This window comes from Coregonus lavaretus, assembly GCF_964263955.1.
Source record: "Coregonus lavaretus genome assembly, chromosome: 19".
NCBI lineage: Eukaryota > Metazoa > Chordata > Actinopteri > Salmoniformes > Salmonidae > Coregonus > Coregonus lavaretus.
In genome coordinates this window covers 32,156,229-32,183,101 of record NC_140006.1, presented here as the reverse complement: position 1 = coordinate 32,183,101, position 26,873 = coordinate 32,156,229, and the positions used below count along the sequence as shown (strand labels likewise).

General features: G+C 45.2%; 1 protein-coding gene across 1 annotated transcript in view; it reads right to left on the bottom strand.

Annotated features, from left to right (window-relative positions):
- Positions 1-4,826, bottom strand: part of LOC311146713 (protein FAM227A-like) — a 36,236-nt gene extending 31,410 nt beyond the window's left edge. Inside the window, exons 1-4 of the mRNA XM_084183266.1 lie at positions 4,765-4,826; positions 4,612-4,672; positions 4,353-4,453; positions 3,765-3,908 (exon numbers count right to left, since the gene is read on the bottom strand). Coding sequence (XP_084039392.1) covers positions 3,765-3,908; positions 4,353-4,453; positions 4,612-4,672; positions 4,765-4,815 — 357 coding nt within the window. The 5' untranslated portion in view covers positions 4,816-4,826. The remainder of the gene's footprint in view (positions 1-3,764; positions 3,909-4,352; positions 4,454-4,611; positions 4,673-4,764) is intronic.
- Positions 4,827-26,873: the final 22,047 nt, after the last annotated feature.

Sequence of the window (26,873 nt, the reverse complement as noted above, 5' to 3'; positions counted from 1 at the left end):
GGCTAGGGTTTGATGACAGCAGAGCTCGCTGCCCAACCTTACATCACTACAAAGAGGACATTCTCCTGATTAAAATGGTGTCCGACTTGAAAAAAACTAAATATAAACATTGTGAGATATTTGGCGAAATAGACAGTCATACCCCTATTCCCCCTATAGCAAACAATGGGACGAACTCAGATTTCCATGAGTAAAAATATAATTTTGAAGTTTTAACTACCAGCAATTGATCATAGCATACTATGCTACCGACATTTACATAAATAGAAAGAATAGATTATGCTGAATGAAATGTAGAACTTCAAAACATCAAAATACATCCATTTTGAGTTATTTGGTGAAATACAGACATTGCCATTATGTTGGGGAAATAGGGATGTCTAAAAAGAGCAGTGTTTTATTTAACCAGCTTCCCCAATGTCAAGTGTGTGCTCTGAACAATCCGAGAGCGAAACGAGATGGGTGGGGCTAAAGCTTAAGAGGGTGTGAACGATGCTGAATGGGTGTACACAAAGAAGAGTGCTTCACTAGGTATCAAAACATTCAAAGGCCATTTTCTCAAAAGTGAGATTACAAGTTTATCAACTTTCAAAGCAGAATTACTTTCCCATTGTTCCCTTAAATGCAGTGTATGATATACCATTTTGTAGCTATGTGTCTCTGATTTATCCAATGTAAAAAACACAATTTCAAATGTTGCTACTTAAGACCGATTCAAGGTGGTCGGTTACATTTTAGCAATACCATTTACTTTTGCAGAGCCTCTATATTTAAAACCAAATACTTTTAGACTTTTACTCAAGTAGTATTTTACTGGGTGACTTTCACTTTAACTTGAGTCATTTTCTATTAAGGTATCTTTACTTTTACTCAAGTATGATAATTGAGTACTTTGTCCACCACTGATAATTGGTCCATACAGCCCAATAATGGCTTAAAATGTTTGAGGGGAAATAAAATAATTGTTTGGAAAAACACAATAAAATGGCCCAAAAGTGCCATACAGTGAGGGAAAAAAGTATTTGATCCCCTGCTGATTTTGTACGTTTGCCCACTGACAAAGACATGATCAGTCTATAATTTTAATGGTAGGTTTATTTGAACAGTGAGAGACAGAATAACGCATGTCAAAAATGTTAGAAATTGATTTGCATTTTAATGAGGGAAATAAGTATTTGACCCCCTCTCAATCAGAAACATTTCTGGCTCCCAGGTGTCTTTTATACAGGTAATGAGCTGAGATTAGGAGCACACTCTTAAAGGGAGTGCTCCTAATCTCAGCTTGTTACCTGTATAAAAGACACCTGTCCACAGAAGCAATCAATCAATCAGATTCCAAACTCTCCACCATGGCCAAGACCAAAGAGCTCTCCACGGATGTCAGGGACAAGATTGTAGACCTACACAAGGCTGTCGCCAAGCAGCTTGGTGAGAAGGTGACAACAGTTGGTGCGATTATTCGCAAATGGAAGAAACACAAAATAACTGTCAATCTCCCTCGGCCTGGGGCTCCATGCAAGATCTCACCTCGTGGAGTTGCAATGATCATGAGAACGGTGAGGAATCAGCCCAGAAATACACGGGAGGATGTTGTCAATGATCTCAAGGCAGCTGGGACCATAGTCACCAAGAAAACAATTGGTAACACACTACGCCGTGAAGGACTGAAATCCTGCAGCGCCCGCAAGGTCCCCCTGCTCAAGAAAGCACATATACAGGCCCGTCAGAAGTTTGCCAATGAACATCTGAATGATTCAGAGGAGAACTGGGTGAAAGTGTTGTGGTCAGATGAGACCAAAATCGAGCTCTTTGGCATCAACTCAACTCGCCGTGTTTGGAGGAGGAGGAATGCTGCCTATGACCCCAAGAACACCATCCCCACCGTCAAACATGGAGGTGGAAACATTATGCTTTGGGGGTGTTTTTCTGCTAAGGGGACAGGACAACTGCACCGCATCAAAGGGACGATGGATGGGGCCATGTACCATCAAATCTTGGGTGAGAACCTCCTTCACTGAGCCAGGGCATTGAAAATGGGTCGTGGATGGGTATTCCAGCATGACAATGACCCAAAACACACGGCCAAGGCAACAAAGGAGTGGCTCAAGAAGAAGCACATTAAGGTCCTGGAGTGGCCTAGCCAGTCTCCAGACCTTAATCCCATAGAGAATCTGTGGAGGGAGCTGAAGGTTCGAGTTGCCAAACGTCAGCCTCGAAACCTTAATGACTTGGAGAAGATCTGCAAAGAGGAGTGGAATCCTCCAAAATCCCTCCTGAGATGTGTGCAAACCTGGTGGCCAACTACAAGAAACGTCTGACCTCTGTGATTGCCAACAAGGGTTTTGCCACCAAGTACTAAGTCATGTTTTGCAGAGGGGTCAAATACTTATTTCCCTCATTAAAATGCAAATCAATTTCTAACATTTTTGCCATACATGTTTCTGGATTATTTTGTTGTTATTCTGTCTCTCACTGTTCAAATAAACTTACCATTAAAATTATAGACTGATCATGTCTTTGTCAGTTGGCAAATGTACAAAATCAGCAGGGGATCAAATACTTTTTTCCCTCACTGTATAATATGATATTCTGTTTTGTGCCAATTTTATGAAACTGACAGGAAACCTGCCCTGTACACGTCACTTTAGGTCAAATCACATATGAATGCATTATGTCCAGCAGAGAGACAAGTAACCCATTTTAACAAAATAATTTTATGATGAGACCTTTCAGCCTTCACACAAAGTAAGTCAAAAAAATATTTTTAGCTATAGTGCCACTGAGATTTAACCTATTATACTCAGTGGTGTAGTGCTATTTTTTTAGGTGCCTGAGCGCAAAAAAAAAGAAAATGACGTCATTATTTCTCAATCAACGTTTGCACAGAAGCCTGTTGAATAATATCATTGTATATGCATGAAACACATCATTCAAATGCCACGTCTGCCTATGCCTACGTATTGACTTGAATAAATGTTTGTATATTTAATACCCTCAAACACCAAGTTAGGCCTACCTCATTTCAAAATAGGCCATCATCACTGTCAATCGTGAATTATATTTCTTCTCGTTTTACGGGTGAAACGTCCAAGCTGCATCTAAATGCCAACCATAACCATTTGATCTCACTCAGTTTCATGAGAATATGCATTTAGATCCTCTTGAGTGATGTGAGTAAATGCATTTCAGAGCAGATGTAACAAGCTACAGACTAGCCTACCTGTATCGTTTCCATTGGGTTTCTTAAGCCTATTTTTCAGCGGCCATATTGGAAATGACCGCCAGGGGAGTAATGGACAATCTCTGATGGCACTATAGCCAAAAATACTTATTTAGACATGCCCTAGCTGTGTGTGAAATTTGGTGGCTCTATCACAAAGCCCACAATTTCTTCACATAGCCGCTGGACAATGGTAAAAATGACCTCAATATGACCCCTATTTAGGTCTTATGAGTACATTATGATCAGAAGCATTGTCCATATAATCTGTGGGGTTTATTTGGAGGATAGATAACATTACAAAGTCATTATGATATTGTTTGGAACGATTCTACCCTATTTTCTTCTAACAGGAAATCCGGATGACAGCCATTTTATTAAAATGGTCACCCTGGTTGACTGACAGGCTTCCCAGACTGCCTCCAATCTTTAAAATGTTCCTTAAGGTATCTAGTATTGGTGTACCAAGGTTTATACTTCTATCATAAAATGGAACAATTATTTCACCTATCCGCTGGACTATTGATACAGTGCTGTTTAATACCTTGTCAGCGAGGTGTGGCTGTGCCCTCACTACGTGGGTGATGATAGTAGAGAAGGTGTTGCTGTGTGGCAGGGGCATGGGCATGTCATCTCTGAACCCTGGGTGCTGATACAGCTCCACCAGCTTGGGCATGCCCACCTCACGCTGACGGTAAGAGAGAGAAAGCAGATAGATACACATTATACCATCTCAGCTGGAACATTTTTGATTTCCCATGCCCACTTCCTCTGCCTGCTGGGATAACACACATTGCTATTTGAACACACACAAAATACCAACATAAAATCCCATTTTAATTGTCAGTTTAAGCTTGGTATGCAGTATCGTCTCTTAATTCAATCAGTAACAAGTCTGTTGAATATGTCATTTACACATGAGTTGAATGCGTCAGAAGAGCCTATTCCAGTAATAACATTATGTATACAGGATAACAATGTGACCAACCAGATTCAGTGTTCTCAATTAGGACAGATGATTATTGATAAAAACACCATTCACATAATAGGCAGTTGACATTTGAGTTTCACAGGCGATACGTCACACCTCCTCACCACCATCCTCCTCCCTCCATCAATTGTGAGCCCTGACCTTTTCAGCTGGCATGTTGCGCCGGCGATTCTGCAGTGACGTGGACGAGTCCTGCTGGGACGACAGCCGCGTGAACTTTGACCCTGGCTTGTCTTGTCTGTCTGGAGGGAGGAGAGATATCACGATTACTCAACCTTATATCAAACCATTTTAGACCACCACTAAAATTATATTTCCCTTTTCCTATTCCTTGAAGCCATAAGAAGACATAAGGATTGTTTGAAATGTCATGAACTCATAAGAAACCATGTGTCCATACCTTTGCCCTCTGCGATAACAGCTAGGTGAGTATGCAGCGTCGGTCCGGGGTCATAACCCATCTGAAACACACAGCATCCAGGTCATGATACAAAGACTATACTATGAGGTGTGTGTGTGCGTGTGTGTGCGTGCGCATGTGCCCTACACTCACAGAGCTGAAGAGGGGAGGCAAACGGGCGATCCTTGCACTGAGGGTCCCCATGGAACCCACCAAACAGGCTGTCACACCCTCATTAAGGACAAACACAAATTCACACTGTATTATTTCAATATTTATATATCATAACATAACAATGAGGTAATTGGAGAGAAGTGTGTGGGACAGTGGGGGACACTAATGCACATCACCATGATTGTGTAAACTATTTCACTTGTTTGGGGACACTGCATGTTTTCAAAAGGCTAGGCTACTGCATCCCTAATATTAGCTGAGTTTACTAAACTAGAGATACCCTAACATGTGAAAAGCATACAGGCTGGAGTGCGTGAAGACTCTTGTAGGCTCTCCCTCTTGGTTCGCACAGTGACAGGGTTCTCGCTCACGTCCTCCTGGTACACCACGATGGGTGCACACTGCTCACTGATGACCGCCATTGTTTACCTCTGCCACTACCGCATCTGCCGCCGCAGTAACAAACCTAGGGGACACGACTGCATTCACAAAGATGGCGCATGGAGTCATTTTAAGTTCTCCATAAATTCCAAAGCCTATCAAACACTCTCTATAAGCCTATATCGTATGAATTGAGGAGCAAACTGAATCAGACGAAAAGGAAATCCATTGGAGGCCAGTGGAAATTAATAAAAGCAGTTCTTTATTGATAAAACCAGCGCATTTCGGCCTTTCATCCTTCAGCCTTCATTGGTATTTACAGAAGAAATATGAAGGAGTATTTTATTTCAAATGACCTCCTATGGCTTCCAATTGGTCATTCTATGTCCAAACACAATTGGTCAGATTTTTGCAACCCAATCACATTGTTTTTTTAGTTTTTTAGTATTCCCATTGATCCTTGAACCCATATGAGGCCATTTTGATATTAGCGTTTTATGCATCAACCAATGGAGATCACGTTTATTATGGGTGTAAGATGGCACGTTGATGCTATCTGTTGGTAAATGTTCATTACTGCAACACCAGTGTTTTACCAGTGTACTTCATATAACCTTGCAATGTGCTGATACAACTGGTTACTTTCATCAATGACTCTGTCTCGTCATTTAACATCCAAACATGACCACCGCAAATCAGAGCAAACTGTTTGGGTTTACAAAAAATTCAACTGAGTAAAATATTGCCGGAATTCACCTTAACTACTGTGAGTTTGCTAGTAAGCAATTAGCTTCAGTGTTGTTAGCATCGGATAGACATGGCTGCTAACAGTCCCCCTCCCGCCATTATGAAGCTCAGCAGAGATTGGAGCACGAACTGGGATGCGTCCAGAGGAGAATGGGAGGACTATGCACCAGCTACTGGACATCTGGAAAAGGATGATGATGCAGTGGCTGCCACTTTGTGGACTATAATGGGCACTGAATGCTGACACATATACAACCACAACCTGAACCTAACAGCAGCTCAGCAAGGTAACGCAACAGCTATTCTTGATGCTCTTGAACACTACTTTAAACCAGCAAAGAATGTTATCTACGAGGGTTATGTTTTCGGCTGTTGCAAACAGGAGGATGGGGAGTCCATTTACAGCTTTGTCACCAGGCTAAGGGAAAAGGCAGCTACACGTGAATATGGTGCTTTAAGAGACGAACTGATCAGCGATAAGATAGTGCTTGGCATAGCTGATGAGGGCACGCGCAGACGTTTGCTGAGCGAACTGGACCTGACACTGGTCTTGGCAGTGGAGACATGCCGTGTGGCAAAGATTACTCCTATACGGATGAGGTCCATGGAGCTAGAAAGGCAGCATATGGACAATGTCAATGCTACATTCAGGCAGCCATCTATGAAATTCCCCTTTGCCACAGCTAATGCTAATACTACAGCCAACTCCGCAATAGACAGCCCAATACGTGCAGATATTGTGGCATTTCTCACGGACGTGGAAAAGAACACTGCACAGCCTACTGGAAAATGTGTAAAATCCTGTGGCACAGCTAATCACTTCGCCTGAAGAGCAAGAGAAAGGAGGGTAAAGTGCACTCCATTGAAACAGAAACAGATGAAGAGAAAAACAGCACTGAGAATGATGTTTATGCTAGCGAGTGCAAAGTGGTTTGTCACTCTGCAACTTAATAATAAACCACAAAAATGCCAGCTAGATTTGGGGGCCACATGTAACGTTATGAGCCTTAAAGACAAAAGGAGGCTCGCGCCCAGAGACAAACAAACACAGAGTAGCACCAAGCTTAAACTGTATTCAGGCCAGGTGATGACCTGTTTAGGCCTGTTTGTGACAGAGTGTGTTGTGTGTGGCCAGAAACACACCATTGAGTTTGAAATAGTTGAGGCTAGTCAACAGCCATTACTGTCAGGGTCAACATGCAAGCACCTCTGGCTTATTAACTTCACCATCCCAGCAGACCTTAACACAATAGACAAAGTCCAGGCTGGGCCCCTGAGCAATGAGACACTCCTAAGCAAATACCATGATGTCTTCAATGCACCGGTCAAGTCAGTTCCTGGTGAAGTCCACTTTGGACGCAGCAATCCAGCCAGTCCAGTGTGCACCCCGCAAAGTACCAGAGGCCATGAAAGCAGATGGCCACATCACATCCATCACCGAGCCTACAGACTGGATTAGTAATATGGTTATCGTCAAGAAACCAGACAAGCTACAGCTATGCATTGATCCTTAACACCTCAACCGGGCTATGCGATGTTCACATTACATTATGCCCATGTTGGAGGATGTTCTTTACAAGCTCCCAAAGGACAGAGTCTTCACACTCGTGGACGCCAGAGATGCCTTCCTGCAGTGCAAGCTCAACGAGCCCAGCACCTACCTGACCACCTTTTGGACACCCTGGGGCAGAAAGAGGTGGTTGAAGCTCCCGTTTTGGGTCTCTGTGGATCCAGAGGTGTATCAGCGGAAACAGCACAAGCTGCTGGTTGGACTCAGTGGCGTGGAACCCATAGTAGATTACATAATCATAGTGGGCTGTGGGGACAGTGATGAGGAGGCAGACTGTGATCACGACGACCAAGCTGCTGGCCCTGATAGACAGATGCAGACAGGTCAAGCTAAGACTAAGCATAAAAAGCTTCAGTTCAAAGTGCCAGAGGTCCGCTTTCATGGGCACATCTTGCCCTCCACCTGATTGAAGGCCGATTCAGAGAATGTGAAGGCTGGCTTGGACATGTCCCCCCCCCCCCACCCATCTGACGTGAAGGCAGTGCAGCACTTCGTCAGATTCGTCACCTACCTGGTCAAGTTCCTGCCACAGCTCTCTGAGGTGTCTGAGCAACTAAGGAGGCTCATGGACAAGGACACCATTGGCATTGGCTTCCAAAACACGACACAGCGGTAAGGGAAATAAAGTAACTGATCACCCAGACACCTGTCCTGCGATACTACGATGTGTCAAAACCTGTCATGATTCAGAGTGATTTGAGCCAGTATGAACTGGGCTGTTGCGACAAGTAGCCTAGCGGTTAAGAGCGTTGGGCCAGTAACCGAAAGGTCGCTGGATCGAATCCCTGAGCCAGCAAGGTGGAAAAATCTGCCGTTCTGCCCTTGAGCAAGGCAGTTAACCCCCAACAACAACTGCTCCCATGCAGATTACGAGGATTTCGATTAAGGCAGCCCCCCCGTAAGTCTCTGATTCAGAGGGGTTGGGTTAAATGCGGAAGACACATTTCCGTTGAATGCATTCAGTTGTACAACTGTCTAGATATCCCCCTTTCCCCTTCCCTTCATTTAGGAGGGCCAGCCTGAGCAATTCACCTCCAGGATACTCACTTCAACAGAGCAGAACTATGCTCAGATAGAGAAGGAGTGCCTCAGAATTGTGTTTGCATGCCAACGCTTCCACCACTACCTGTACGGGCATGACAACACGCCTGCAGAACATGCTACAGGCTCTACAAAGCTACAACCTCAAGGTGGTGTATAAGCCAGGGCCGGAGATGTATGTGAGTGACACGCTCAGCAGGGCTACTGCATCAGACACACACACATGCTCTATGCATGAACAACACACAGTGTACAGCTTACAAACAGAGCAAGTGGATGTTGAACTCATAAACCAGGCTGATTACCTCATTGTTACGGACCAGCACATTGTACAAATCAGACAGAACACAGGCAGTGACGAGCACCTCCAGACATTGAGGTCTGTGATTCTGATGGGCTGGCCCGACTGCAAGGAAGAAACTATCCGTCAGAGAATGTTGACCAGTCAGAGAGGAGCTCAGTGTTCAAAATGGGGTGCTGTTCAAAGGTAAGAGAGTCGATATCCCCCGGTCCCTGCGCCCTGAGATGCTGGCGTGTGTGCACTCAAGTCACATTGGGGGTAAGGCCTATTACAGACAAGCACGTGACACACTGTATTGGCCAGGAATGCAGTGAAATAAAAGACTATGTCAGCAAATGCACAATCTGCAATGAATATTCTATTGAGCAACAGAGAGAGACAATGATGTCCCGCAAGCTACCGTTGCGCCCCTGGCAGATAGTAAGTCTAGATCTCTTTCAGCACAGTGGCAAAGACTTTCACCTGTTAGTTGATCATTACTCAGACTTCTGGGAGATTGACCTCTTCCCCGACCTCTCAGCAGAGTCGACGATCAAACGCTGCAAGGCTCAGTTTTACATTTACATTTACGTCATTTAGCAGACGCTCTTATCCAGAGCAACTTACAAATTGGTGCATTCACCTTATAGCCAGTGGGATAACCACTTTACAATGTTTTTTTTTTTTTTTTTTTTTTTTGGGGGGGGTAAGGGGGGTAGAAGGATTACTTTATCCTATCCCAGGTATTCCTTAAAGAGGTGGGGTTTCAAATGTCTCCGGAAGGTGGTGAGTGACTCCGCTGTCCTGGCGTCGTGAGGGAGCTTGTTCCACCATTGGGGTGCCAGAGCAGCGAACAGTTTTGACTGGGCTGAGCGGGAACTGTGCTTCCGCAGAGGTAGGGGAGCCAGCAGGCCAGAGGTGGATGAACGCAATGCCCTCGTTTGGGTGTAGGGACTGATCAGAGCCTGAAGGTAAGGAGGTGCCGTTCCCCTCACAGCTCCGTAGGCAAGCACCATGGTCTTGTAGCAGATGCGAGCTTCAACTGGAAGCCAGTGGAGTGTGCGGAGGAGCGTGGTGACGTGAGAGAATTTGGGAAGGTTGAACACCAGACGGGCTGCGGCATTCTGGATGAGTTGTAGGGGTTTAATGGCACAGGCAGGGAGCCCAGCCAACAGCGAGTTGCAGTAATCCAGACGGGAGATGACAAGTGCCTGGATTAGGACCTGTGCCGCTTCCTGTGTAAGGCAGGGTCGTACTCTCCGAATGTTGTAGAGCATGAACCTACAGGATCAGGTCACCGCCTTGATGTTAGCGGGGAACGACAGGGTGTTGTCCAGGGTCACGCCAAGGCTCTTCGCACTCTGGGAGGAGGACACAACTGAGTTGTCAACCGTGATGGCGAGATCATGGAACGGGCAGTCCTTCCCCGGTAGGAAGAGCAGCTCCGTCTTGCCAAGGTTCAGCTTGAGGTGGTGATCCGTCATCCATACTGATATGTCTGCCACATGCAGAGATGCGATTCGCCACCTGGTTATCAGAAGGGGGAAAGGAGAAGATTAGTTGTGTGTCGTCTGCGTAGCAATGATAGGAGAGGCCATGTGAGGATATGACAGAGGCAAGTGACTTGGTGTATAGCGAGAATAGGAGAGGGCCTAGAACTGACCCCTGGGGGACACCAGTGGTGAGAGCACGTGGTGCGGAGACAGCTTCTCGCCACGCCACTTGGTAGGAGCAACCGGTCAGGTAGGACGCAATCCAAGAGTGAGCCACGCCGGAGATGCCCAGCTCGGAGAGGGTGGAGAGCAGGATCTGATGGTTCACAGTATCAAAGGCAGCAGACAGGTCAAGAAGGACAAGAGCAGAGGAGAGAGAGTTAGCTTTAGCAGTGCGGAGAGCCTCCGTGACACAGAGAAGAGCAGTCTCAGTTGAATGACCAGTCTTGAAACCTGACTGGTTTGGATCAAGAAGGTCATTCTGAGAGAGATAGCAAGAGAGTTGGCTAAAGACGGCACGCTCAAGAGTTTTGGAGAGAAAATAAAGAAAGGATACTGGTCTGTAGTTGTTGACATCAGAGGGATCGAGTGTTGTTTTTTTGAGAAGGGGTGCAACTCTCGCTCTCTTGAAGACGGAAGGGACATAGCCAGCGGTCAAGGATGAGTTGATCAGCGAGGTGAGGTAAGGGAGAAGGTCACCGGAGATGGTCTGGAGAAGAGAGGAGGGGATAGGGTCAAGCGGGCAGGTTTTATCACAAGTCGCAAGATTTTATCTGGAGAGAGAGGGGAGAAAGAAGTCAAAGCATAGGGTAGGGCAGTGTGAGCAGGACCAGCAGTGTCATTTGACTTAACAAACGAGGATCGGATGTTGTCAACCTTCTTTTCAAAATGGTTGACGAAGTCATCCACAGAGAGGGGGGGGAGGAGGATTCAGCAGGGAGGAGAAGGTGGCAAAGAGCTTCCAAGGGTTAGAGGCAGATGCTTGGAATTTAGAGTGGTAGAAAGTGGCCTTTGCAGCAGAAACAGATGAAGAAAATGTAGAGAGGAGGGAGTGAAAAGATGCCAGGTCCGCAGGGAGTCTAGTTTTCCTCCATTTCCGCTCGGCTGCCCGGAGCCCTGTTCTGTGAGCTCGCAATGAGTCATCAAGCCACGGAGCTGGAGGGGAGGACCGAGCCGGCCGGGAGGATAGGGGACATAGAGAGTCAAAGGATGCAGAAAGGGAGGAGAGGAGGGTTGAGGAGGCAGAATCAGGAGATTGGAGGGAGAAGGATTGAGCAGAGGGAAGAGATGATAGGATGGAAGAGGAGAGAGTAGCGGGAGAGAGAAAGCGAAGGTTGCGACGGCGCATTACCATCTGAGTAGGGGCAGAGTGAGTAGTGTTGGAGGAGAGCGAGAGAGAAAAGGATACAAAGTAGTGGTCGGAGACATGGAGGGGAGTTGCAGTGAGATTAGTAGAAGAACAGCATCTAGTAAAGATGAGGTCAAGCGTATTGCCTGCCTTGTGAGTAGGGGGGGACGGTGAGAGGGTGAGGTCAAAAGAGGAGAGGAGTGGAAAGAAGGAGGCAGAGAGAAATGAGTCAAAGGTAGACGTAGGGAGGTTGAAGTCCCCCAGAACTGTGAGGGGTGAGCCATCCTCAGGAAAGGAACTTATCAAGGCGTCAAGCTCATTGATGAACTCTCCGAGGGAACCTGGAGGGCGATAAATGACAAGGTTGTTAAGCTTAAATGGGCTAGTGACTGTGACAGCATGGAATTCAAATGAGGAGATAGACAGATGGGTCAGGGGAAAAATAGAGAATGTCCACTTGGGAGAGATGAGGATTCCTGTGCCACCACCCCTCTGACCAGATGCTCTCGGGGTATGCGAGAACACATGGTCAGACGAGGAGAGAGCAGTAGGAGTAGCAGTGTTTTCAGTGTTAATCCATGTTTCCGTCAGCGCCAAGAAGTCGAGGGACTGGAGGGTAGCATATGCTGAGATGAACTCTGCCTTGTTGGCAGCAGAACGGCAGTTCCAGAGGCTGCCTGAGACCTGGAACTCCACGTGGGTGGTGCGTGCAGGGACCACCAGGTTAGAGAGGCAGCAGCCACGCGGTGTGAGGCGTTTGTATAGCCTGTGCGGAGAGGAGAGAACAGGGATAGACAGAGGCATAGTTGACAGGCTACAGAAAATGGCTACAATAATGCAAAGGAGATCGGAATAAAATGAACTAAACATCTGGGAAAGGAGAGAGCGGGGCCTCCCTCACCACAACACCCAAATATAACTCTCCCAACTTCCACCTCAGAAACTATAATTGTTGTAAACTACAGTGGTTCAATGTTTTCTAGGAATAGACTAACTTCATTTATTCAGCTAGCTAACTTGGTACAGTATTCTTCCGTGAAAATCGTCCAGGGCACCTAGTCATAAGACGCCACAGCCAGCTAGCATGCCGGACTCCAACAACACGGTTTAGCACCAATACTCGGCCACAACAAACCACCAGTGTGTCAACACGCCAAGCCAAGTTTTCCCGCTATGGCCAGCCAGATAGGGTCATCTCAGATAATGGACCCCAATTCACTTGCTTTGAGTTCAGGAAATTTGCTGCAGAATGGGAATTCGAGCACCTCCTCGCCACGACACCCAAAAGCTAATGGGAGGGCCGAGTCGGTGGTCAAAATCGCAAAGAACCTCTGCAAAAAAGCTCTGTGAGGGCAAGGATGCCTGGAAAGCGGTCCTACAGCGGTGCAATACCCCAACGGAAGGCCAACCTGATCTCATAGTTTTACATCAGAATTTGACTGAATTGGATGAATGTCTATTTTTTTACACATTAATTCTACATGGCTACAGGGTTAATTCCACATGGTTACAGGGTTAAAACAGAAACAACTCAATTGTATTTATTTTTTAGGTATTAATTCAGAGTGTTTAAGTTTAGGGCTATGGTTTGGGGAAGGTTTAAAACTAAATAATTAAAAACAATGCACTGTTTCCATTAAGCATCATCAAGTACTCTCCCTGCTTGCTAGAGAATTGTGAACTGCCTTGTGAGTTTGAGCCCAGTGCTGTGCCATCACAAAAAAAAGAAAGACTGGGGAGCACCGATGAAGGCATATATCGACGTCCTCAGGACCTTTTCAAACATCCGAAATCGACAGCTCTTTCTTGTGACCAGCCTAGGATAGAAGGTCGGCCCAGCGCTTAAAAGCAGCTCTACCAGGAGACTGGACGGGCCTCTGGAGACTCGGATCCTGTGTGCAGAAAGTTGCACCACGCTTCTACTTGGTCGAAGTGAATGGTTCACTGTACCGTCGTAACAGGGTTAATCTCTGGGTTGCTGAGCCAGCACCTACTCAGAACCCAGACGTTCATAGAGGTCGCTAAAACAAATGACGGACAGCAAGTCACGTGGGGCCTGAGGCTCTGGGTGAAGAACAAGGGGATCACAGGGCGGCAGCTCCCTCGCCCATCAACACTCCCCTCAGACAGTCAGGTGACAACCCTGCGCGTGATCCCCGGAGTCCTCACAGAAAAGCCCCCAGTCTTTTCACGCTGTGGACGGCTGTCCCAGCCACCTAAGATACTTAATCTGTAGGTTTCCTATTATGGACTGTTGACAGAGTAAAAAAATACAGAAATGACAGAAATGCACTGAATATCTTTACTGAGGACTTGACCATCATTGAAGAAAAAGGGGAAAGTGACGAGACTGAGACAAATGGACTCAGTATAATAATTTGTTGTTAATTTTATATCTGAAAAAGCCTAAACTGTTCATGTTGGATAGTATTACTAAGTTTGTTGTGTTAGTGAAATGACAAACACTGTCCTTTTCATAAAAGGGAAGATCTTATGGGTGTAAGATGGCACGTTGATGCCATCTGTTGGTAAATGTTCATTACTGCAACACCCAGTGTTTTACCAGTGTGCTTCATATAATATAATAATATGCTATTTAGCAGATGCTTTTATCCAAAGCGACTTACAGTCATGCCTGCATACATTTATTTTTTTGTGTATGGGTGGTCCCAGGGATTGAACCCACTACCTTGGCGTTACAAGTGCCGTGCTCTACCAGCTGAGCTACAGAGAACCACAAATACCCGGATGTATTGAAATGTGCTGAACAAAACTGGTTACTCGCATCCACGGCCGGCCCGCTCATTAGACAGGACTAGGCGGCTGCCTATGGCGGCAGATTGACACCTCCAACAACAACACATAAAACCTCACATAATTCTGCCCCAAAACAATGACAATTTGTGGCATAAGGGCTTTTTAGGCAGGGGCGCAAAATATTTTGCTTGTCCATTCCCAGCTCGTCTCTCCAGGGTGCTATTGGAGAGACTCATCGCTGCAGCGCTCCACCAACATTTAGTCAAAAAAATAATGTAACATAAATCATGTAGCAGATATAGGATATGGTAGAAAAAGTATGTGACCTTTTCTGTAGCCTACAGGCTGGAGATAAAATGTATGACAATGTAATGAGACGGACACTTTTTACATCATGCAGGTTTCTCCGATCAAATAGCCTAAACTAAATGGCGCCCAATCAAATAAAAAATGTAATGTTAACAAACAACATATCCTAAAAACAGGACAGGTCAAAGTAAAATGGACAATATGGAATGGACAATAACAACTCCTGGACAACAGTTTCACCCCATTGTCATGATAAGTGGTTTCAAGTTTGTATCCGTCAATTTTTGACAAACTGATCATAGCGGAAAATCAAATACTTCAGCATTTCCCGCTGTGAAAACACACTGAAAATAGACTTGCGATAACTCCTGATAAAGTTGGCCAGCTGATATTCAGAGCTTAAACAGCCAAATGTATTAGTTACAGGAATCAGGACTAATAAATCCAATGCAACTGCCTGTTTTACAAACGGTGGGCCTACCACATGGATGGGCATTCATAAAATTCCATTGCAGGCTGACATGGTAGGCTACACCCCAGTAAGCACGAACTGACGTCTTTTGGACATCTTTCTTTTGGTGTTTTACAAACGGTAGGCTTACCACGTAGATAGGCATTCATAAAAGTTAATTTCAGGCAACTGTAGGCTACACATCAGTAAGCACAGACCAACACTGACACCTTTTGGATGTTTTTTTATGCAGTCCGGACCGGCCTTGATTTCCACATCGACGGACATTGGTTTTTGGTCCTGTCCGGACCAAATCTGAACCAATCATAGATGGGCGGCAAGGACCCGCCCTGCGCGCGTCATTTAATGTTGCATTCAGAACAACTGGGAACTTGGAAATCTCAGTTCCCAGTTGTTTTGAACGCGGTATAACATCCAAACAGCATTCCCCTGCTCAGACGTTGCATGCATCAACCACTTTCTGACCTGAAGATCACTGACACCATGATTTCAACTCGTTTTCTTAAGAGTTCCCAGTTGTCTTGAAAGCACCATATATGTGATTAGCTGATATAAAATACCTATGCGCCCAAAACCTCAATTTCCCTGTCTATCTGTATAATCAAATCCAGATAAGACCATAAAAAGGGCCAATGCGGTAGTGTTCTATTGCCCTCTAAGAGTTATGGAATTTGCTCTTCCTTTTTTTAAACCACGCAATGTGCAACTTATTCCATTAAAGTTTAGTGGACGTCAATTTTGGAAAGCAAATCTGTGCAGTGCGCAGGGAAGAAAAACGACTGTCTAATCACGTGAGGTGCTGAAAGCATCTCTTCATTGACGATTTGTTTGATTAAAAGTTACCTACGTCCACTTGCCTGGATGTACGACCCCTGTCAAGTGGTCCTGTCCCCTCGTATTGAATTTCACGCGGCTGTCCCCTTCGATAGCTCTGTGTGTTGAATTCAAGAGCGCGTTACCGAGGAAACACTGTGACGTCATCCAACACAGAAGTTACAGACAAAGATAGGCGTACTACATTTACATTTTAGTCATTTAGCAGACGCTCTTATCCAGAGTGCATACATTATTATTTCATACTGGCCCCCCGTGGGAATTGAACCCACAACCCAGGCGTTGCAAACGCCATGCTCTACCAACTGAGCTACATCGCTGCCGGCCATTCCCTACAGTGGAAGACGCTGGGCCAATTGTGCGCCGCCCCATGGGTCTCCTGGTCAAGGCCGGCTACAACAGAGCCTGGATTCAAACCAGGATCTCTAGTGCCACAGCTAGCACTGCAATGCTGTGCCTTAGACCACTGCGCCACTCGGGAGAGTAACCAGAACCCAGATTCACAAAATTTAAGAAGCTTCTTAAGGAAAAAAATAAGAATTTCATAAGATAGTTCGTAAATGCAATTCCTCAACAATATCTTAAGATTGAATGATTTTCTTGCAAACTTCTCAAATATCTTTCTTACAAATCTTCTTAAGATGTGTGTTGCTAGGTAACCGTTTTAGCTAGCTATTTAGCTAGAAATGGCAAACATGGTCCTCTGTAGCTCAGCTGGTAGAGCACGGCGCTTGTAACGCCAAGGTAGTGGGTTCGATCCCCGGGACCACCCATACACAAAAAAAAAAAAAAAAAATGTATGCACGCATGACTGTAAGTCGCTTTGGATAAAAGCGTCTGCTAAATGGCATATTATTATATTATATATGTTAGCATATTTCTTTTTGTTTTAGTCATTTTAGCAGACGCTCTTATCCAGAGCGACTTACAGTTAGTGAGTGCATACATTTTCATACTTTCTTACTGATAATACTGTTCTAAAACATGTTATTGGGTTTAAAATAATCATTACTGAAACTTTTCTCTCACTGCCCTGAGTTTAAGTCAAGGGTTTAGCTGTCTTGGAATTAAGAGCATTTCCAAAAACGTTTTGCTTAAGGAGAAACATAACAAATAGCACAAGAGAATTTTCAAGAACATTTTTGAGGAATAGCAACTTTGCTTAACTTTCTTCTTAAGTCTATAATTAAGGGAAACATTGCAGTTAAGAAGACATTTCTTCTTAAGAAGGTTTTGTGAATCTGGGCCCAGAGCAATGACTGTATATGCACCAGAGACATGTATTTAGAGAGTTGGGCCAATGTGGTTTCTACATGCATTTACCTGACACTTCAACATTATATTGCAGCCATGTTAGCTCCTCATTAACATTACATGGGGAATATTTAAAAAATACTATTTTTATTTAACCAGGCAAGTAAGTTAAGAACAAATTCTTATTTACAATGACAGCCTACCCTGCCCAAACCCAGACGACGCTGGGCCAATTGTGCACTTGGCCAATTGTGCACCTGGAATCGAAACCAGGGTCTGTAGTGACGCCTCTAGCACTGAGATGCAGTGCCTTAGACCGCTGCGCCACTCAGGAGCCCTGAGTGTCTAGAATGAGCATTATGTGCATTTACATGACACTACAACAGGGTTTCCCAAACCCGGTTCTCGGGACCCCAAGCGGTGCATGTTTAGATTTTTGCCCTTTCACTACACAGCTGATTCAAATAATCAACTAATCATCAAGCCATGCAACATTTTCAACGATTTTACTGAGTTGCAGTTCATATAAGGAAATCAGTCAATTGAAATAAATTAATTAGGCCCTAATCTATGGATTTCACATGACTGGGCAGGGGCGCAGCCATGGGTGGGCCTGGGAGGGCATAGACCCACCCACTGGGGAGCCAGGCCCAGCCAAACAGAATGAGTTTTTCCCCACAAAAGGGCTTTATTACAGACAGAAATACTCCTCAGTTTCACCAGCTGTCCGGGTGGCTGGTCTCAGATGTCCCGCAGGTAAAGAAGCCGGATGTGGAGGTCATGGGCTGGCGTGATTACACGTGGCCTGCGATTGTGAGGCTGGTTGGACGTACTGCCAGATTCTCAAAAACGACATTGGAGGCGGCTTATGGTAGAGAAATGAAGATAGAATTTTCTGGCAATAGCTCTGGTGGACATTCCTGCAGTCAGCATGTCAATTGCACGCTCCCTCAAAACTTGAGACATCTGTGGCATTGTGTTATGTGACAAAACTGCACATTTTAGTGGCCTTTTATTGTCCCCTGTACAGGGTGCACCTGTGTAGTGATCATGATGTTTAATCAGCTTCTTTATATGCCACACCTGTCAGGTGGATGGATTATCTTGGCAAAGGAGAAATGCTCACTAACAGGGATGTAAACAAATTTGTGCACAAAATTAGAGAAATAAGGTTTTTGTGCATATGGAACATTTCTGGGATCTTTAGTTTCAGCTCATGAAACATGGGACCAATACTTTACATGTTGCGTTTATATTTTTGTTCAGTATACATTTCTGTTCTCAATTTGAAATGAAACCTGTGCCTGCTAGATACATTTTGTTCCCTCTGCAGCCACTGGTTTCCTTGGCAACCCAAATTAATTTACCATGGCCCCTGACTGTCTGGTGTTTTAGACAGCTATTGTCTCCAGACAACTTAAATGTGGTCCTGCAGGGTATTGTACTGTGACAGTGTGGAGCCTACAATCGTTCACCTGTGCAGGGACAGTTCAAACTACAAGTTGTCATCTGTGATAGAAAGGGTAATTGTAACTGTTGGGACTGAGTGGTGACTGAGCTTGTGTCACACACACACACACACACACACACACACACACACACACACACACACACACACACACACACACACACACACACACACACACACACACACACACACACACACACACACACACACACACACACACACACACACACACACACACACACACACATACACACACACACACACACACAAGAGGGAGCTAGTCTACAGCGGCAGCATTTTTCATCTAACAATACACCTGTACTGCAGCTGTCAGCCATGATTTCAGGAAGCAACAGGGAGTGTTGGAAAACAAGCGTTGTGCACTTGGAAGTGTTGGAAGTGTAGGGACATTTCTATGTAGTATTTTGCAAATCTGGGGGAATTTTTCCCCCACCTGAAGTAGTTTTGTAGGATACATTTGTGGTTTGTAATGACAGCATTTGCGATTCCAAAAATGCATTAAAGAAGGAACATAAATGCATATGATTTAGCCCTGCATGGTTGTGGAAGACTGGCACACGGTGGGACAGAGTTATTTTTTAAATAATCAATCATTTGAGATTACATGTTGTAAATCTCTATCAGAATTGTATGGCTTGTATATCAATCTTTCTAAATAAAAAATGGTTAGAGAAGAATAGTACTAAAAAGACGACCTGTTGAGATCTTAGAGGAGTGCACATCCTTAGACGTCACCACCAGTGATCTGTCTTTCCATGGATCACAGTTTTGACATTTATAGTTTGACAGGGATGGGGACCAGTGGCGGTTGGTGCCGTTTAAGATGAGGGAGGATGATAATTTTTGGGGGGAACATGGCCTTATTTCTATAATAGCATATTGGATGACTGTCATTCATACTTCATTCACCCAGCTCAATGTAACATCGATAGGTTTAGGCTACTACATGATACTATAATTTTCCCTGTACCCATCATGAGGTTGCTACAACCTAGCCTATGGTTTAAAGTTTACAATGTAGGTGCACAGGTTGAGATAATTTGGAGTAATCATGGTGACAGACAGTGACACATTCAATACTGCCCTGCACACTCTTGCCTACATCTAGCTGATCTAGGGTATAATCATTAGTCCAACAGTTGCAAACAAGAGTTTCTATTGGACAAATTCAAGTTTATCCCTGTTTCGTTCCGTTTGAGAAACATTTTCAACAGAATCGGTGCAATGAATACACCCCTGATCACATGCCCACACAGTTCATTTTCATAGCAACCACATACAAACAGCTTGTATATATAATTCCTTCTCACATCTATCTACGTGCTCTCCTCCTCTCACCTTTTCCCTTCGCTTGTGGACTTCAGCGCACAACACACCAGCTGTCTGTGACAATGCGAAAAAACCTTTCCATGCCAAACCTTCATATGACCGCTAACCACTACAACACAGCCTACATCGTTGTCACATCATAGTCATCATAGCTACTAGAACTAACGCGTTAGTAAACCCGCTACAATCATGCAGTACAGTGACATTGTACAGTCAGCAGCAAACAGTTTAGCAGTTACACCGGTGGGTCCCGGTGGCAATAAATTAATAAAACCAAAAGCTTACCTTGACTTGGAAGATTTCCAGTGTTGGATAGCCATAGACAGCTAGCTAACATAGCATCCCTCTCTGTTTGAGCCGGGTGTTTGAGTAGGCTAAACTAGCTAAGTAAGTTAAAGTGAAAAAATATATACTATGAAATATAGCTAGCTCTCTCTCTCTCTCTTGCATTTCCTTAATTTTTGAAGAAAATAATTTGTTCAAAACTGTTCAACTTGTCTTTCTCTTTGAGTCAACTACTCACCACATTTTATACACTGCAGTGCTAGCTAGCTGTAGCTCATGCTTCCAGTACTATATTCATTCTCTGATCCTTTAATTAGGTGGACAACATGTCAGTTCATGCTGCAAGAGCTCTGATAGGTTGGAGGATGTCCTCCGGAAGTTGTCATAATTACTGTGTAAGTCTATGGAAGGGGGTGAGAACCATGAGCCTCCTAGGTTTTGTATTGAAGTCAATATACCCAGAGGAGGACAGAAGCTAGCTATCCTCCGGCTACACCATGGTGCTACCCTACAGAGTGCTGCTGAGGCTACTGTAGACCTTCATTGCAAAACAGTGTGTTTTAATCAATTATTTGGTGACATGTGAATATGTTTAGTATAGTTTTATCTAAAAGGATAACTTTTTTAATATTTCACAATTTTTATTTTTATGAAATTCACTGAGGTGGATGGTCCTCCCCTTCCTCGTCTGAGGAGCCTCCACTGATGGGGATGCTCAGGGCCTGCAGTGTGTGTGTGTGTGTTTGTGATTGTGTGTGTGTGTGTGTGTGTATGCTGTCAGGTAGACTGTGACACACCGATAATGGCTTGAGCCATGTCTGAAGGCAATGTTTATTGATGTGATGACGCATGCTGGGAGAGAAGATCGCTCTTAAAGGTCACAGTTAATATCTGAAGGTCAGGGTGTGTGTGTGTGTGTGTGTGGTGATGTGATTTGAAGGACTCAGGCGCAGGAGGGTAAATCATAGAATAACAGGTTTATTCGGTCCATGGCAAGAACACCAACCACTCCCCCGGCCGGTCCTGGCAGTAGGACCGCAGGAACCTACCCACATCTTGATTCACCCGTTCCACCTGTCCATTAGACTCGGGGTGAGACCCAGAGGTCAGGCTGACCGAGACCCCCAGACGTTCCATGAACGCCTTCCAGACCCTTGATGTAAACTGGGGACCCCGGTCAGACACTATGTCCTCTGGCACCCCATAGTGCCGGAAGACGTGAGTAAACAGGGCCTCCGCAGTCTGCAGGGCCGTGGGGAGACCGGGCAGAGGAAGGAGGCGGCAGGCTTTTGAAAACGACGACCAGGATGGTGGTGTTACCCTGAGAGAGGGGAAGATCAGTAAGAAAGTCAATACACAAGTGGGACCATGGCTGTTGTGGAACTGGTAAGGGTTGTAACTTACCCGCTGGGAGGTGCCTAGGTGCCTTACTCTGGGCGCACACCGAGCAGGAGGAGACATGCACCCTCACGTCCTTAGCCAAGGTAGGCCACCTGTACTTTCCGGTCAGGCAGCCACTGTACGGCTGATACCTGGGTGACCAGAGGAGGGGGACGTGTGTGCCCAATAGATCAGACTGTCACGGACAAGAGACGGCACGTACTGCAGTTGGATGTGATTTGAAGGAGTCAGGCACAGGAGGGTAAATCACAGAATCACAGGTTTATTGTTGACACAGTGAACTGAATATTACCTTTAATCTTTCCTTTTAACCCTCATGACCACATCCTTACCCTTATCCATCGAAGAGCAATAATCAAACATGTCAAATGATCAATTTCCTAAACACACAAATACCATAATACCCCAGTCAGTTAATGCAGCTGTCAATGGATACTCAAGCTCTTTGGAGTCAGTCAGGTTCAAAGTGTTTTGTATTCATATCCTGTCCTAATGTTTCATTTGCAGGGTTCTGTTCAGGCCAGCCCATGACAGGAGATCAGTGTCAAGCAGAGAGAAAGGCCAGAGTGACTTGACCTCAGTTTCTCTCTTTCGGTCTGTTTATCTCTCTCTGCCACTAGACTTTTATCCCATCTATGTGACTGGGATAGGGTTGGCGTTTTCTCCACAATGCAGGTTGACTGGCAGGAGACTAGGTGTGTCCCAAGTGGCACCCTTTTCCCTATGGGCCCTGGTCAAAAGTAGTGCACTATATAGGGGATAGGGTGCCATTTGGGACACAGTCCTTGGAGTGAAATGTCACAGGATACAGAGGATATATCAGATTGGATCAGAGAGAAGGGATGTAGCTAGATCATGTTTAGGGGTAAATGGGTAAAGGAGAGAGATCTTAGAAGATGAGATGTCAGAGGAATTTAGGATCTTGTTGAAATGCTGTCGTTGTTGCATTGTTATTTCTTACTCACCTGTTCAGCTCTGAATATTTGTTTTTTTCTTAGAGGTTTATCACTGAGGGAGTTCGATTTAGTGCACCATGCTATGCCCTGTGACGTGTACGGCAAAAGCGGTGAGGGAGGAGCATCCTTCACAAATTGAACAGTAAAATGCGCCGCTCAGAAATCATTCAGAAACATACGTCTTTTTCCATAAAATATAGTTTTCATTGGGAACGCAGATAAAGCCTTTTTATCAAAACCAATCACTTCTGCATGTGAAAACACAGAATCCTACTCATTCTCCTGATGAATGTGTAATGTCTCCCCTGCCCAGGGTTGCTAGCGTTGTTCCTGCTGGGAGATGGTGTGTGTGTGTGCGCGTGCATGTGTGTTAGCAGTGTATTCTCTGTCATAACAAACCCCATGGCAGCTGACTGAGTAGGGCTTAACAGTCAATCATTCTGCAGTGGAGCGAGACACGCACACTGCAGCCAGCTAATGATGCTCTTATTCAGCGTTGAGGAGAGAAGCTTCTCTGTGTTAGTAGGTTGATTAATGGTAATTAGCTGTGGAATCTTGAAACAAATGAAAATGGGCCAATGACTTATTAACCAAACTGTGACACTACAGCAAATAATGGTGCCTCAGCCTCTGTACAAGCATTACATTACATTAATAGTATTGAGGAGCAATGGGGGATATCATCTCTCTGTCTCCTTCTGTCTGTCTCTCTCTCTGTCTCCTCTGTCTCTCTCTCTGTCTCTTACTCTGTCGCTCTCTGTCTCTTTCTCTGTGTCTCTCTCGTGCTTTCTCTCTTTCTCTCTGTCTGTCTGTCTTTGTCTCGCACACACACACACACACACACACACACACACACACACACACACACACACACACACACACACACACACACACACACACACACACACACACACACACACACACACACACACACACACACACACACACACACACACACACACACACACACACACCTTCCAATAGGTCCTTCCATTTTGTAGACATTGCTCTAGCCTTAGACCAAATCCACATCTGTATTCAGCCCTGTCTCTAACATGGTAGCGTCCCACTGAATATAAATGAACAGGCTGAACAGAACCTACTAACGATTCCATCCCCCCAGGGGCCTGGGTACGAGAGAGACCATCCTCCATTCTCTGTCATCTGAGCCTGTGTGCGTGTATATTTATTGAATTGGACGTTTCATTTTCACGCATTCATAATGGATCTATCATCATCAGCCCTTGTCTTCGACCCAGCCCCCACTCATTCACACCAGTTCTAGTGCTTTGGTTCTCTCTGCTGCCACACCAGTAGGTTGATTGAATGAAGAGGAATAGAAAGGTCACAGAACATTGGTTTATTTCATGGTGATGTGGACCAACCATGCTGATGTTTACAGGTCAAAAGCATGATAAATGTACAGCCCTCTCACAGAAACACACACAACACACACATCTCACAGAATCTGAATATGCAACAAACACCAGAACGCACACAACACACACATCTCACAGAGATCTGAACACGCAATAAACACCAGAACACACACATCTCGCAGAGATCTGAACACGCAACAAACACCAGAACACACACATCTCACAGAGATCTGAACACACAACACACAACACACACCAGAACACACACATCTCACAGAGATCTGAACACACAACAAACACTAGAACACACACAACACCCACATCTCACAGAGATCTGAACACACACCAGATCGAATCAACCCAGACCACTGATCACACATCAAGTGAAAGTGAGGGATTCTGATTTTGTGTTCCTACCTTGTTTCAGTTTAGATGATAGAAACCTAACCCGTACTCTTACCCTAACCCTAACCCTAACCTTAACCCAAAAACCTAACCTTAACCCAAAAACTTAAACCTAACCCTAGCTCCTAACCCTAACCCTAAAACTACCTCTAGCTCCTAACCCTAACCCTTAACGTAATTCTAACCCTAACACTAATTCTAATCTTAACCCTAAACCCCCTAGAAATAGCATTTGACCTCGTTGGGACTAACAAAATGTCCCCAGTGACAAGAATAGTTAAACAAGTCCACACACACACATACACACACACACACACACACACACACACACACACACACACACACACACACACACACACACACACACACACACACACACACACACACACACACACACACACACATACACACACACACACACACACACACACACACTGGCAAGACTGGCACATTACTCTACTATGACTTTTGTGTAAACCAATGTGCTTTTGCAGTATTGGACTCAAACTCTTGGAGTGGGTGAGTGCTTGTGCTGCTGTATTTTGAATAATTGAAATGCTTACGGGCCCTTCCCAACAATGCAGAGAGAAAAAAAAAGAAATAGAATAATAGAAAATTAATAACAGTAGGAATAAATACATAATGAGTAACGATAACTTGCCTATACTGTATATACGGGGTACCAGTACCAAGTCGATGTGCTGAGGTAATTGAGGTAGATATGTACATATACTATAGGTAGGGATAAAGTGACTAGGCAACAGGATAGATAATAAACAATAACAGCAGCGTATGTGATGAGTCAAAAGTGTTAGTGCAAAAAGGGTCAATGCAGACAGTCAAATAGTTAACCAATAGCTACCCGGACTAACTATTTAGCAATCTTATGGGCGGCGCACAATTGGCCCAGCGTCGTCCAGGGTAGGGGAGGGAATGGCCGGCAGGGATGTAGCTCAGTTGATAGAGCATGGCGTTTGTAACGCCAGGGTTGCGGGTTCGATTCCCACGGGGGGCCAGTATAAAAAAATAATAATATATGTATTCACTAACTGTAAGTCGCTCTGGATAAGAGTGTCTGCTAAAATGACTAAAATGTAAATGTAAAAATGTTATGGCTTGGGGGTAGAAGCTGTTCAGGGTCCTGTTGGTTCTAGACTTGGTGCATCGGTACCGCTTGCTGTGCGGTAGCAGAGAGATCAGTCTACGACTTGGGTGCTGGAGTCTTTGGCAATTTTTAGGGTCTTCCTCTGCCACCGCCTGGTATAGAAGTCCTGAATGGCAGGGAGCTCGGCCCCAGTGATGTACTGGGCCATACTCACCACCCTCTGTAGTGCCTTGTGGTCGGATGTCAAGCAGTTGCTGTACCAAGCGGTGATGAAGCCAGCCAAGATGCTCTCAGTGGTGCAGCTCTACAACTTTTTGAGGATCTGAGGTCCCATGCCTAATCTTTTCAGCCTCCTGAGGGGGGAGAGGCCTTGTTGTGCCTTCTTCACGACTGTGTTGGCGTGTGTGGACCATGATAATTCCTTAGTGATGTGGACACCGACGATGTGGATGGGGGTGTGCTCGGCCCTCCGTTTCCTGTAGTCCACGATCAGCTCCTTTGTCTTGTGATGTTGAGGGAGAGGTTGTTGTCCTGGCACCACACTGCCAGGTCTCTGACCTCCTCCCTGTAGGCTGTCTCATCAGCGTCGGTGATCAGGCCTACCACCATCGTCTCATCTGCAAACTTAATGATGGTGTTAGAGTCGTGCACGGCCACGCAGCCGTGGGTAAACAGGAAGTATAGGAGGGGACTGAACACGCACCCCTGAGGGGCCACCGTGTTGAGGGTCAGCGTAGTGGATAGGTTGTTGCCTACCCTTACCACCTGGGGGTGGCCCGTCAGGAAGTCCAGGATCCAGTTGCAGAAGGAGGTGTTTATTCCCAGGGTCCTTAGCTCAGTGATGAGCTTGGAAGGCACTATGGTGTTCAACGCTGAGTTGTAGTCAAGGAACAGCATTCTCACATAGGTGTTCTTCTTGTCCAGGTGGGAGAGGGCAGTGTGGAGTGCAATAGAGATTGCGTTATCATTGGATCTGTTGGGGCTGTATGCGAATTGGAGTGAGTCCAGGGTGTCTGGGATGATAGTGTTGATGTGAGCCATGACCAGCCTTTCAAAGCATTTCATATAGTGTGACTCTTTGTGTGGATCTTTGTGTGTGTGTGATTGTGTGTGTGATTTGTGTGTACGTACAAAAGGTGTGTGTGTGTCTACCTACAGTGGGGAGAACAAGTATTTGATACACTGCCGATTTTGCAGGTTTTCCTACTTACAAAGCATGTAGAGGTCTGTAATTTTTATCATAGGTACACTTC